This window comes from Erpetoichthys calabaricus, chromosome 6 (assembly GCF_900747795.2).
Source record: "Erpetoichthys calabaricus chromosome 6, fErpCal1.3, whole genome shotgun sequence".
NCBI lineage: Eukaryota > Metazoa > Chordata > Cladistia > Polypteriformes > Polypteridae > Erpetoichthys > Erpetoichthys calabaricus.
Genome location: NC_041399.2, coordinates 84,266,798 through 84,282,257, shown reverse-complemented (window position 1 = coordinate 84,282,257; position 15,460 = coordinate 84,266,798). Strand labels below are relative to the sequence as shown.

General features: G+C 36.1%; 1 protein-coding gene across 1 annotated transcript in view; it reads left to right on the top strand.

Moving 5' to 3' along the window:
• Positions 1 to 15,460, top strand: part of nfx1 (nuclear transcription factor, X-box binding 1) — a 77,131-nt gene that overhangs the window by 54,039 nt on the left and 7,632 nt on the right. Inside the window, exons 16-21 of the mRNA XM_028803792.2 lie at positions 72 to 302; positions 3,560 to 3,633; positions 6,431 to 6,532; positions 7,554 to 7,595; positions 13,161 to 13,259; positions 15,294 to 15,360. Of these exons, the coding sequence (XP_028659625.1) occupies positions 72 to 302; positions 3,560 to 3,633; positions 6,431 to 6,532; positions 7,554 to 7,595; positions 13,161 to 13,259; positions 15,294 to 15,360 (615 nt within the window). The remainder of the gene's footprint in view (positions 1 to 71; positions 303 to 3,559; positions 3,634 to 6,430; positions 6,533 to 7,553; positions 7,596 to 13,160; positions 13,260 to 15,293; positions 15,361 to 15,460) is intronic.

Sequence of the window (15,460 nt, the reverse complement as noted above, 5' to 3'; positions counted from 1 at the left end):
TGAATGCTGTTTAAGAAAACTCCAAAACTAAAATTGTAATAAATTTAAATGTTTTGCGTTTTTATTTTCAGCAAAGAAGTAATATTCCTTGCCATCTGACAGATATCTCCTGTGGACTTACTTGTAATAAAAAATTGTCTTGCGGCATGCATGCATGTAAAAGAATCTGTCATAAAGGGGAGTGTATGTCAGAAGAATCTTGTAGGCAACCTTGTTGTATTATTCGTCAGGAATGTGGCCATCCCTGTGCATCTCCATGTCACCCTCAAACTCCCTGTCCTAAGACCACATGCTCTGCAAAGGTATGTTTTGGTGACACTTCTAATTGTATATGCATTGTCTTTTGCCTCCAGGAAAAAAATAAACCATTAAAATCTGCAAGGTACTTCAATTCTGAATGTTTAGACAACATTATTCCCATTGGTTAGTTCATCATCCTTTTCTTCATTTGGTGTTTTGACATCGATCTCTTCCATATCTGTAGCTCGTTGTTATTTCTCACAAAGATAGTGTGGCTTGTTATATTTTTAATTCCAAGGGGTGGTATGGTCAACCACGTCATTATTAAGCCCGTCAGATAAAGCAAGAGTGTCATCAAATCAGCTTTTGGGTCTTACAGTCTATAAGTGTTTTTGCTTTCTGTATCTCTTAAAGCCACTTAAATCTTTATGCGAAGTGATGAGAACAGATAGCTTTGCTTGTTTCTTCTGCACTACACCAACACTGTATTATATACCAACAAATTAAAATAATTGTCCAATTAAAATAATTATGACTAAATTTTATTTGAAATAAGTAGCTGAGCAATGATTAAGCTGTTTAGTTAATACTTAGCTTGAATTACTCATTCAAATAATAAATGACTTCTTGAATGTATTTTTGCAACTTGATTGTCAAAATACTGTAAATGAATTAACTCTTGACTGTGCAGGGCCATGGGGTAGCACACAACACAGATGTTAGTGCTGCTTATTTATAACTCTAGCAACAATTACTGTCATTATTGACCTTATAGCTACAATATGTTTTTTATTATATAGTTTCCTTCCACATTCCAAATACATGAAGGCTATAAATCAGATTTAAAGGTTTGTGCTTTATTATGCCCCAATATGTAATAGCATCTGATCCCGGGTTGTTTCTTTCCTTGTATTCAAGTCTGTCAGGCTAGATTACAGTCATTTTAGTTTAGCAAGTAATAAATGAAAATCTAGATAGAATGTATTCAGACATCTTTACAGCATACATGTATAATGAATACTGAACAATTAAGCAATGAAAATCAAGCTGGAGAGTTTAGGGATGGGATGAGTAATATCTTTAGCAAGTATTATTGGGTTTCAGTAGGTGATCGAGTTTGGGAACCATTTGCACTAGTATAAGAAAAACTAGGCTCAACTGAAAGCGCATTTATAGCACAAGTTCAGTGCCACTAAGGAGAGAGACTTTTTGGATTGCTTCAAAGAGGTTCTGCTAATCTGTCGTACAAGCAAGGAAGAAAGGGAAAGAAGAAACAAATAATAATGACGTGCTGTCATCAGCAAGAGTGACTTGAACTGTTGATATTGAGGATGTTGTTCAGAGCTAGATGGAGCTCTTTGAGGAAATATTTAAGTAATTTATAATAAACTGTGTTGCAGTCAAGACTAGAAATCAGCACTTTCAAATCTATCAAAAGCTAGTCATGTTTCTTTACTTTAAGCTATAGGCATGTCGATGCCTCAGGTAGAAGAGTCCAAGTACCTCAGGCTTACCTATAAAATTGTACAAGTCTATGCAGCAGACACATTTTTGTAAATGTTTTATTACATTTTGTTGGTAAAACATTATCTGAGCTCTTAGACAAAGCTTAATTTTACTTGTCAGTTTATAACCTAGTCCTTACCTTTGGTTTTAGGCTCCGGGTCAGTTCTGAGGCTTCTGCATAAAGCTTGTCACCATTGGTAGTAGGATGAGGATCTCAACATTGCAAAATGACCAGGGAGTACAGTTGATTCTTCCCTGGGTAAAGGAGAGCTAGTTGAAATAGTTCTGTTGCAGGATTTGCACTGTGCACTATCCACTAACAGAAATCCTAGTTTGCAGGCCAGTAACATGCTGAGGATTGGTAGTAGTCTTGAAGCAATTTCTTTACTACATTCTTGTGTATTATGAGATTTAGTGCATTTTAGTTGACCTTGTATTTGGGTAGATTTGGTTTTACAATATGTCAGTCTATCAAAGAGGTGAATATCACCATTATAAATATGTGTAATATCTTTATTCAGTTCTAAGACAGCATCAATTTTAAGTCATATTTAGATTTGAATAAGTACTCTCAGGAGGTAATTTCTACAAAACACTTTTCATTTTTTAACAGTACCCCTCATAATCTATTTCAGGCTTGTTTTGTGCCAGTGTCAGTAAAATGTTGCCATAAAACTTAAAATATTCTTAGCATCATGCACTCTTAAGCAGTGGATAGGTTGAGCCATTAACTAGAAAGAACGTTGGAAGTGGTCTAGTGGCCATTTTATAGCACCCCATAGTGGATCAGGCACAAAGCGGTACAAAGGTATGAAGAAATCACAATCTGGGGTCTGCAGTTCAAACATTGTTTTCTCAGTTTCTGTCCTGAATACAGTGTGACTAGATTCTCCTGGAACCAACAATGATATTAGAAGGCACATCTGAATTGTTTTACATATTACAACTGTACAGAACTGAAAGTAGCTTCTGAATGGTCTTTTAGATCATATAGGATGTTTTATTTGTGCACTGTAGATGATGTGGTAATTGTCAACCAACATTGACCGCAGAAAAAAATGAAGCAGAGAAGTTCATTGGATACTGTCCACTAACTCCAAACTTAGAGTAAATTTAACATCAAAACTTGACAGCGGTGTTACTAGCAGCATCACTATGTGCTGGACTGTAGTTTACAAAAACATTATTTAGCTTGAGGTGCTTAGCTTGCTTTTATCTCAGTCTGAGAATTGAATTGTTTACTTGAAGCAATCCTCCTACACCTAATTCATAAGAATTTGTTTTAATAAAACTAGTCTAGGACTGCTCTGTCAGTGCTCTTCCGGATATAGAATACCTGGTGCATCATAATGAAATCTTTTTTAAGCTGCAGTTGGAAGTTCTTGTGTTCATTAAACTTCACACATGATTTGAATTCTTGTAGTACTACTAACATAACTGTCACTTGGTTGAGCACATACAATCAAAATCCCACAAGCACAGAGTATGAAACCCATGAAAATAAAAATGTGCATCTTAGAAACGAGTAAATGCAGTGATTTGCAGTACTATCTATCTATCTATCTATCTATCTATCTATCTATCTATCTATCTATCTATCTATCTATCTATCTATCTATCTATCTATCTATCTATCTATCTATCTATCTATCTATCTATCTATCTATCTATCTATCTATCTATCTATCTATCTATCTATCTATCTATCTATCTATCTATCTATCTACTATTTTTATTCATCAAGTTAAGTTATTCAGTTGTTTAAAATCCATTATTGAACTTAATAATATTAGCATTTAATTTTCATTTTCAGGTAGAGCTGCAGTGTGATTGTGGACGCAGAAGAGAAACAATGATCTGTTCAGAAGCATCTCATACTTACCAAAAGTAATTTTGTTTGATTATTTTTAAATGTTAAAATTCCTTGTGCAAGACAGCAGAACATAATATGTAAAATAGTGTGTGGATTATTTCAAACTCAAATTTGGTATTTATATGAGAAGCCAGAGAAACTTTCATTTACCCTAGCACACTAAGCTTGGTAGTGTCTCTTCATAAAAGTAAGTGTTCCCTTCAGACAGCCAAAGCTATATAGATTTCATTTGTGTCCTCTTCAGAATTAGATTCTGGTATTCCCAGCATGTGGTTTCCAGTGATACCTGTGATGTCCCAAAAGAGAAAAGCCTGTCAAGATGAGTTGTCCTTGTGAACAAAGCCAAAATCGGTGTTACAAAATATTATTAAATGTCTCTTTAAAGTTTTGCTTATTGTGTGGTCTTGGAAGTTCTGGGACTCCGTCTCTTTATTTGCAGTCACATTATCAAAAGCATGTGAATTTCTGGTGAGGAGCTGTGTGTTGTGCTTCTTTGCCTCTCCTGATGAACTAGGCAAAGTGTTCTTCTTTTTGGTTATAGTATATAGTATAAAAATATACTATATTACTAAAAAATGACTTTTTATTTATCAGATATATTACAGAGCAGAAAATAATTGATTTGTGGCTTTCTGGTTGCACTGTAGTCTGATGTACCCACTCCAGCTAATCCACTCCATGCCCCGACAAAATCAAACAGGTTGGCAGTCAGGTTTGATTTTGTCAAAACTCGTAGGGGCATTGCTGTAACTGTAAGAGAGCTGATAAGAATTGAAGCACTCACCTGGAAGTACAGTGTATATAATGCAGCAGCTAGGAATAAGGAGGAACACAGGTGCTTTTAGACCTCACAAACAGAAGAGATTCTAGATTGGAAAAAAGTAAAGGCCCAAGACCATATGTGTGAACCCTTCATACAACATTGGCTCCATCAGGCTGCATGTTATAGCAACAAGAACAGCAACTGCAGTCGTCAAAGTTGACAGTCATTTTAGGCAGCATCCCCTATTTGTTATCTTTTGGTTGGTAATTACTTTTTTACACTGATAGCAGTGAGCCCTTACGACAACCCTTTACACCACAATAACTACAAGGAGGGCACTGATATGAATGGGCCTTCATATCAGCCCTTTCCACCGTAATAATGACAAGGAGAAAAAAGTATATGTAGTGCATTGTGTTTTTGTTTTAGAAATAAAGCACATAAGGAGAAATAAGCAAACAAAAACTTGGTCAATTAAAAGCTTTTTCATTTTCTTACCTCCAAAGCATTAAGCAGCCACCTTCTCACTTCTTGATTATCCCCTTCAGCCCCATCTCTCCTCTCAACATTTAGACTCTGTACCTCCTCTTATAACTTCAAACTTCCTTTCAGGACCACTTTCTGCTAAGCCTCAGAACCACTTCAAAAGTCAGATTCTCTCTCTCTATCAATCTCTCTCTCTCTTTCCTCCCTTCAGTACTTAAGGGCAGAATTCCTTTTCATGTACTTTGTCATCAAGGTAGCCCTTAAACTTCAGTTTTCCTTAAAAGGCCTAATCTTTTGGGCACATTCACATTCTTGGGACTGTTTATCATATAGGGGCCAGAAAACTTTGCAACCTTTTTTTAGTCCTACTTGAACTAACAGGCAGCATGTTATGGCAACAAGAACAACAACTGCGGTCGTCAAAGTTGACAATCGTTTTAGGCAGCATCCCCTGTTTATTATATTTTAGTTGGTAAAGGAACTGACACCAGCTGGATCACCTTCCGTCTATATCCTTAGGAAATATTAGGTCATATCTCCTTGTCACCTATACTGGTGCCCTGCTTGTTGCCTGCTAGGGCATCCGTCCTCTCTGCCAGGCTTACTGACCCCAAGTGTCCCCAGTGTTTCCATTCTGACAACTGCTGTTCCTTTGGTACTTCCACTTCATTTCTCTCTCTCTCTCTCTCTCTTTCCCTCTCCCCATCCTCACTGGAGGTCTTGCCTGCGACTTCAGGTATCTCTGTGCCACACTGAACCCCCATTTGTTTGTAGCAGTTTCATGCCATCCAGGCACTACTTTAAAGTACTTACTGAAAGGTTAAAACAACTATTTTAGCATAGAGTGTTTGATAAATGTAAAACATTGAGCATAGAGTGTTTGAGTAAAATAAAAAGTATCTCATATTGGGAATTTTTTTTGATCATGTTTTTTAAAAACAATAAACCCATACAGTGCAAAATAACAATACAGATGCATGTGCAACGTGATGCAGAAAAAAGGTGATGATTCTTAAACTGTGATCTGAATATATTATCCGTATCTTTCCAAACGTTCCATCACAAACATATTATTTTTTTAATGTTAGTAAACAACATTCTGATATTTGTGTTATTTTATATCAGCTTCACAAACACTGACTTTTTCTGTTGCTTATTTTGTTTTATTCATTGTATTAATCTTTTTGTGTGTTGTTTGCCATCTCTTAAAATAAGCATTATCTTTCTAATATATACTGTATATACACGGTACATGTTAAATTTGAGTACTGTCATATATGTTATTACTCTAGAGCAAATCCATACTGCATTTGCAGTAAAATTAGTATTTTACCAAAAGAATACGAAAATCTTCTCTGGTACATTGCTGAAAAAGACTGCAATTCATGATTGCTTGCCTCAATATCCATACTGAAAGAGCACAGGGTACAATAATATGCTAGTGAAGCTATTGTGTCAACACTGAGTGTTTTCAAATATAACACTTTAAAATGTGGAACTGAGCAAAGAAATTAACTTCTCAAGCGAAATATCCCACAATATATTTTATTTTGATTGCACAGAATTGCTGCTATTGCAATGGCCAGTCGACTTTCTGATATGCAGCTGGGAGACTCTGTTGAAATCAGTCAGCTTATTACAAAGAAGGAAAAAAAACAAAGCCGGTGAGTATTTCAAATGTATTCTCCTTGGATGGGGCACTAATTCATCACAAAAACTACTCGCACGTGTACAAATGTGAAATTGCCAGTTAACTTAAAACACACATCTTTATGGATGTGGAGAGAAGCTGGAGTGCCCAGAGGAAAATCAATGCAGACATAATGTAAATGTGAAAGCTCCACATGAACAACAACCAGTTGTGGGGTTTGTATTCAGGACACTGAATCCAAAAGGCAGAAGTGCTAGCTTCTGAGCCACCTTCATTAAAGATAGTTTATTAAATAATTACCTATAACCAATCTTCCTTCTTATAGTGGAATATGTAAATGTACCTTGAAAACCTAGTGTTATCTTTTCTTTCATTAATAATAATGGTGATAATTTTATGTACTGTATGAAGGAAATTCCTATAATCATTATACTTGTTTATTTCATAAAGTCTTTTCACCGAGTGAAATCCATATTTAGCTACTTCTAAAATAAGTTGTACATTACATATGACTGGTACCTTTTTTTGTATTTAGCATTATGGTATTTTTTCTTGTAACAATCAATTTTATGTTCAGTTCTTGAGTGAAAAATGAAGAACAAGTGTCTTAAATAAATGTTTCGCTGTCTGAAAAAAAAGGTATACAGGAAAAGTAATTGTGGGTTTTATAATGAACATTTTTGTAAATTCAGTTAAGTATCATAAACTGATTCTCCCTTCTACATTATTAAAAGTTAAATATTAATAAAGTTTTTAAAATGCTTTCTCATGTTTCCAGTGAATCATAGCTATGTTTAATGTTGATTTTTTTTAAAGTACAGTAATATTAAATTAATCCACATACTAAATTATACACTTAATAAACAACTACATAACAAATTCATACTGTATTCCATCATTGTTAAACATGTTCTGAAAGTAATGTGTATTACAATTGTGAACTATGCTCCAAATTAAACTTGGTACTAGAGTGCATGTTCCTAGGCTAAAAATGTTCAGTTAACAATAATGTTTTATATTATTTTTTGTTATAGGTTGCAATGTGATGAAGAATGTTCATTGCTTGAAAGAAACAGGTAGGTTGTCTTGACCTGTATGTCGGACATCATCTCAGTCTTAGGAAACAGAAATGATTATAATGTTGGATGAATAGGCATTCTTCTTTTTACATTTTTATCAACTTGTCATGGTTATGGTGGCACTAACATGGCAGGGCAAGTCTGAACAGACCACCATAATCTTAAAAATTTTCAGCTCCTTCAGAGTGTCTTGGCCCAGTAATCATGGTCTGGTACACATTACATAAAAATGCCCAGTGGACATTTTCTCAAGATACTGAAACTAATCAGAAGTGGTTCACCTCAGTTTGGAGCATAAGTTGTAAAATAGCTCTTGTCAAAACTGTGTTTCCTGTGGACCCGTGGTATAAATGACCAATATCATACATTAAAAATAGAGTCCAATGATATATTAGAAAATCTCATACAGCTGTCCATTTAAGTCACTGTTTAGCAGACTTATGATTTACGGATAAAAATTGTCATGGAATCTAGTGGTTCAAATGGCAGTGGTCCTACTCTGTCTGCTGGAATGGAAAAAGGAGACAAATAACTGCTGCTTACTTAATATTGTTGTTTAGCAGTGTAAGACAGCATGTTTTATGTATATGCTCAACTAAAGTCAGCTTCCTCTCACATCCCAAAAGTTTTTTAAACTGGAACTAGTAAATATCAAATTTATTGATATGTGTACGTAGTACTTGTGTATCTGTGCAGAGTTTGCAAAAATACAATACAATAAACAGGATGCTGAGGTTAGTGTGCAACAAATTACAGAAGTGGATGAATTTGTTGGTACACTTACAGCTCATTGAAAAAAAACCCTCTCTCTGAAAAGTGAGTAAATAAAAAGCAATTGTCGCATGTATACCTGCATGTCTTTGATAAATCATCGAGTAAAGCAAAGCAAATGTGAAAAGAGATGAAGTATTGCTTATTCTACAAACATATTTTAAAATGGCCTGGACACATTTGTTGGTACCCTAGAAAAAAACATAAATACTTATATTAGAGTGAGTTTTCAAACTAGCTGTTCTCTTTATTAGTATCACATGTCTCCAATTGTGCAATCAGTCATTCAGCTTATTGAAAAGGAGAAAAGTAGTCACTCGGCTGTTTGGTATCATCATATATCCCACACTGAACATGAACCAGAGAACACAAGGATAGTTATCTGAGAAGACGATAAAGAAAATGATAGACAAGTATGTAAAGGCTGTAAGACTATCACGAAGCAGCTTGATGTTCCTGTGACAAGAGTTGCAAATATTATGAAGTTTAAGGCCCATGGGACTATAGCTAACCTCCCTAGATGCGGCCACAACAGAAAAAACGAACCTAGAATGTGAAGAAGGATAGTGAGAATGGTAGACAAAAAGCCAAGAACAACTTCCAAAGAAATACAATCTTTTTGAGTAGCAGTGGACTCAATGGAAGAAGACCCAGGAGGACTCCACTATTGAAAGAAAAAAATTAAAAAGCCAGTCTGGAATTTGATAGAATGCATATTGAGAAGCCACAATGCTTCTGGGAGAATGTTCTTTAGACAGACGAGACAAAACTGGAGCCGTTTGTCAAGTCGTACTAGTTCTGTGTCCACAGAGGCAATATGAAGCTTTCAAAGAAAAGAACACCATACTTACTTTGAAACATTGAGGTCTTGGTTATGTTTGGGGGCTGCTTTGTTGCATCTTCCATGGGTTGCCTTGAGTCTGTGCAGGGATCAATAAAATCCCAAGACATTCTTCAGCAAAACATATAGTCCAGTCCATTGTCGGATAGCTCTGTCTTAGTCGCAGGTCATGGGTCCTCCAACAGGATAATGACCTAAAATACACAGCTATCACCACATAAGAATGGCTAAGAACAAAATGTTAGACTGTTCTGAAGTGGCCTTCTACGAGCCCCGATTTGATTTCTACTGAACATCTATGGAAAGAACTGAAACGCGCAGTCCGGAGAATGGAGGAGTTTGCTCAGTAAGAGTCTCATTGTAAGCTTCAGGAATTGCTTGTTTGCGGTGATTGATTTTAAAGGTTGTGCAACAAAATACTAGGTTAAGGGTCCCATCATTTTTGTTTCTGTTGAATTGAAGATCTTAACACAAAGTATGATTTTTGTTAAATATGAAATAAACAATGATGGGTACCAGTTACGTTTGTCAGTTTCCAAACTCTAAACTTCAGTCTTACTAGAAGACCGATGATACAAGAGTTCAGAGATTAACATAGCACTTAGCTCAGGTTCACTCAGTGCACTTACTGTTACCTTGTCCAGATGTTGTCTAAGCCAAATGAGGGTCTCAATTCAGGGTTAACCAGGTGAACAGCTGTGCTTCTCCAGCTTATTTGGGGGTTAAACGCCAGAGTATGTCTGTGGTAACTCTTTTTTTATCTTTAAGATAATATTGTTTTGGTATAACAAACTGGTTAGTGTCTACGTAGAAAAAATATTCTGGTAACAAGGTTATATCAGGATTTGTCCTGGCAGAGCCCAAGGAATACTTTCTCAGTCAAATAGAGCTTAACTAGGGGGCTTCGCCCCCTGCTCGCTTCACTCACCAACCCCTGGTGTTGGGCAACCCGAAATACATTGATGTATGTATGAGATATATTGGAGTGTAAAGGTGTAGATGACGAACAAAGGAAGTAAAGAACCCATAGCATGGCACATTAGAAAGATTTATTGGAATATTTCTTTATACACAACATTTGTAGTAAAGATGGTGTGTTGTCCTTGAATGAGTTTTCCTTGGTATGGAGTATCTACAACTTTAACTTTAATGTCAGATGAACGCCGAACTCTTGAGAAGGCTACATAAAGTTGTCCATGTCCAAGTACAGGTTCAGAGAGGTATATGCCAACTCTGTCCATGGTTTGTCCTTGGGATTTGTTGATTGTCATGGCAAATGCAGGTTTAATGGGAAATTGGTGTCGTTTAAGTGTATAAGGTAATTCCAGGTCAGAACTTGGAAGGTCAACTGTAGGAATCAAAACAGTATTGTTAGAATGTGATCCTGTAAGTACTTTTGTAGACTTAGCTAATGGGTTACTGTTTATGACTTCAGCGACGTTTCTCATTATCAGCTCTGTGTATTGCTTGTTTTCAGGAAGGGTCATTCGTTGATAGATTGCGACATTTGAATCTAACACTAGATTTGTGCATAGTTGCGTTCGTGATATGGTTCAGGGTGCACTGTTCCAATCCGATGTAATACTTGTCCACATACGCGAAAGCAATATGGGCCATTGCCAGCTGGTGGCCTGATATTTACCCCGGTAGATGCAAAAGCAAATGAACTATTGTAGGATCCAATGCAGTCCATAAAGTTTTTAATTTCGGGTACATTGTTAGTTAGAAGCTTCCGTAGATATTCAGGAAAGTCATCTAAAGGAGGCAGTCTAACCTGACCCTTTTGACAACAACGTGTAAACTCATTAGTTGTAGTGCCAGTTGTTTCGTCAGGGAAGTTAAGTGAATGACAATGACAGCAAATGATATTCATTAATCCTTATGAATGTTCATTAATAGTGGACTCATTACAGAATGCGTTGTCAGCTAATTGGTGGAATTGTTTAGCGGCTGTTTGTCGTTCCTTTCTTTGCCGTTTATGTATTGCCTCTGCTGTTTGAGAGTCGCGTTGTAGGCGCCTGTGTTCATTAATTGTATTCAGGCGGGCTCGTTTCTGTATGTCTGTCAGTTGAGATGTTTCATTTTGGAGCCGTGACTCCTTTGGTTGCGTTGTTTGAGAAGCGCGTTGTAGGCGCCTGCGGCACCCACATTTAATGATTTTATCCATGTGGGCTCATTTTTGTAGCTCTGTTAGTTGAGCTGGATCGTTTTGGAGCCGTGACTGTGACTCCATTAGTTATCCGTTGTCTACCGTTAGTAATATGGATAATTGCACTTACTGTTAATACGGAGCGTTTTCTGTGGTTGTACTGTTAATAATGCATCACTGTAATGTGATTCACATATGCTATATGGTTTGGATGTGTGAGGATGCCGTACGTTTAATACGGAGAGTTCGTTTATTCTTATTACCCGGACCATGCTGTGTAGTGTGGACGTTTAGTTCAGAAGTGCGTTGTAGGCGCCTGCGCCTTTCGTACTTTCTTGCGCCTTCCGTACTATCTTTGTGGACCTTTGCGGACCCCATAGTGTCTTCCGTTTGACTCTGGGGTGCAGTGCAGAATCCTCTTTTCTGTGTGGCATTAGTTGAGCTATTTCGTTTTTGAGCCGTGACTCCTTCGTTAGTTGAGCTCTTTCATTTTTGAGCCGTGACTGCTTCGTTCGCGGTGGATCAGACTTCGCTTAAGGTTTATGAGATGCGCGCTGTAGGCACCTGCGCACTATGTCTCCTGCGTCCATCGCCGTGTACCTGGGTCCGTGCCTTCCGGTTTACCATTCTCGGTTAGTACTATGGATAATGAAAACCGAACAAGTAAGAATGTATAATAAAAAGAAAAAGCAAGCAATGTAACAGAGTAATAAAGTATATATGTTGCATAAAACAATAATGTCTCATTAACAGGTTACATAAGTACAAAGCCTATTAAATACACAGACCACAGTGACTCACTAAATATTTTTGATCCTAATGGCTGCCTACAATTCCAAAGTAAAATATTTTCTGTTTTTATACTTAATATATCCCCGAATATAACTGTAGTCTGGAATGTTTTGTAACATGGTTATATTATTGTGAGTAATTAATTATAGAATATAGAACATATTAATAGTATAACTAGAAGTATTTGCTTTGGTGGTTTTTCTGTATAATGTCTGTCAATTCAAAAGCTGTGCACCAGCAAGAATTAAGAGCATTTAGCACCTTCTTTTATTAGTCATCACTCCAGAAACCTTTTCCACAGGGGCATCTTGGAGTATTCTACAGAGGAATTTCAGAGAGTAACATCTGGGTTGTAAAGTAGATAGAGAAGATCAGTCTACCTGAGTTTTCAGTTTGTGTCCTGTGTGTGTTCGTACATTTTTGCATTGAAGGAGGATTTCAGCGTAATTTTCGCAAAGTCAAACTTTCCATGCACACTATTTTTTTTTTTTTTTTTTGTTTTGTTTCAATGTGCAAATGCATTTACCACGTGTCATGATAGGTGCCAAATTCACCCCATTTGGTTTGCCAAAAAAAATTTTTGTGACTTCCCTTGCTGGTGGAATAATGTTCAACATCTCTTTCAGTTGACAAGTTGAGCGGTAATTTTCAATTTTCTTTCAAACTGATGGATTCATGTTTTATTCCAGCTGACAACCCATGGTAAAAACCTTTCATCCTCTTCTTCATTACAGGAGAGCAAATCTGAACACACATTTCTGCAAAACCGCGTGATTGATGTTTATACTTGGTGGAACTCAGCATGCATACACTTTTGAATATTGTGAGGCAGTAGTAATGTTTTCTGCACATCCATTTAATACTGAAATTTCAGTTACAAGCTGCTTTTGATCATAATTTGTTATTCCACTTGATATATTAAAATTATTTATGTTTTTAGCCTATTAGGTAGATATTTTGTCCTTAAAAATGCCCATTAGTACAGTATGTTTTTCTCTGTATCCTATAGACGTTTAGCAGAGGCTTTGAACATTGACCAGAATTCAAACCCTTTCAGTTCTCGAACTTCAACATCAAAATACAGTGACACCCTAAAGGAAGATGCCAGGTGAGAAAAAATAAATAATTTGCAATTTAAAGTAAACTTTTACAATGAAAGCTCAACTCTTGAAATACTGTGCATGTCTAGGCTAGCATTAATGACATTTTGACTGAGAAAGTACAGTCTTTTGCAAAAAGTCTTTAAACACTCCTAGTCTAAGGAAATGATTTGTTAGTTCTTAACTGAAAAGAAGTTCAAATAATGTCTGCAGAGAACACATTTAAATATAATTCTGCAAATTTTAATGAAAGTTACTGTTTATTTTTGAATTTATCAAATTTGATAAATACGTAAAATGTGTCATGCGCAAAAATATTGTCAGAACATCAAGCACTGCTCGTCTCGAACCACCCTTACTTAAAAGAAGAGGACGACATGCATCAAGACTCTTTGCAGTGTTGGCTCCTCAGTGGTGGAACGAACTTCCTCTTGCTGTACGAACAGCGGAGACCCTCACTGTCTTCAAATGTCGTCTGAAGACACACTTCTTTCAACAGCACTTGGACTAAAGTCCCCATACTTTTTTTTTTTTTCTACCCTTTTTCTCAAAAAAAAAAAAAAATTTTGTACTAACAACTTACTATTTTCTTCTAGCATGGTTTTGTGTACAATTTGGTCAGCGGTAACTTGTTTAATGACAGTAGATTTAATCCTAGCCTTAAAGACTGAAGAACAGTCGTAGACTACTAAGCACTGTTGTAAGTCGCTCTGGATAAGAGCGTCTGCTAAATGATGTAAATGTAAATGTATTGTCACATTGTTAGTCAGTATGTAGTAAGACCCCTTTGGCAGAAATCCAAGTCTTCAAATGTTTCTTGTAGCCGGCTGATTATATTTTTAAGTATTGGCTCACCCTTTCTTGAGGAAAGCTTCCAGTTCAGAAATGTTAACTTGTCTTGCATACGCTGCATGTCTGAGACCAAACCCACAGATTTTCAATAATAATCAAATCTGGGGACTGATAAAGCAATTCCAAAACCTTGATATTTCATCTCTTGAAGTAGTTCATTTATTTATTTTGAGGTATGTTTTGGACCATTGTCTTGTTGTAATTTCCAACCATTTTTTCAGCTTTAGTTTCCTTCACTTACTATGGGGCATCCGTTTAAATGATTTGATACTTGATAGAATCCATTCTTCCCTCTCCCCACACACTTGTTTCCTGGGCCACTAGCTACTACATATCCATAAAACACAATAAATTCACGTCCATGTTTAACAGTTGGCAAAGTTATATTTTCTTCATATGCTTGTTTCTCTTTTTTCTCCAAATATACATTGGGGATTTTAGCTAAAGAGTTGAGTTTTTGTTTCATCAAACCACAGCACTTGGCTTGAAAACTCCACTGTCTAATCTGAGTGTTGGGTTACATACTTCAGACATTGATTTTTGCTATGAGATTGCAGGTAATGTTTCCTTTTGATGATTCTTCCATGTAGATTATGTTTGAACAAGTAATGCTGCATGGTGGACTGGGGTACCACTGTTCCTGTGCTGTTGGGAATTTGTTTTCTGTCTCTGAACAGTCTACTGACTGTACTCTCAGAGATTTTACTTGTTCCTGTTGACCTAGTCTTGACTTGTGCAGTTCTTTTTTCTTAATGGGATTTGGAGTAGTGAAAATTGCAAGCAGGAAGTGTTTAGGCATATTTTAGGTATGTTATTCTGCTTGGGAATAGTGAATTACATTTCTTTTCATATACAAAGTTAGTTGTGTAGAGGAATAAATGGCTGTTGAGTGTAAGCACAACTTCTAGAAATCTTTTCACATGATCAAGACCTTATTAATCAGTTAAACTGTGAGACTCAACAAAAAAAATAACACTAATGGATCACCTGGAAGGATGGCCAGACTTTTGCACATGCACCTTTAATGCTTTATTTTTTTCTAATTTATTATATTCAGCAAGTAAATAGTTGTTATGAATTACAATTTGCAAAAATATATCATACAGTCTAATAGTGTAATATTTGTTCATGAGAAAAGCTAAACACAAAAACTAAGTATCTTCAAGAATTTATTTTTTTTTTGTATACAGGAAGGATACAAAATTTGTAAGTGAAATTGAAGAAGAAATGAAGAATCTTATAGAACAGGCAAATAAGGTAACAAGTGGTTAAGTCAACTTTGTGAAACAGCAAAATATCTACACTGTTTATTCTTTTTTTTTAATTTACTGTGACATATTTTCACTTGGAGATTTGC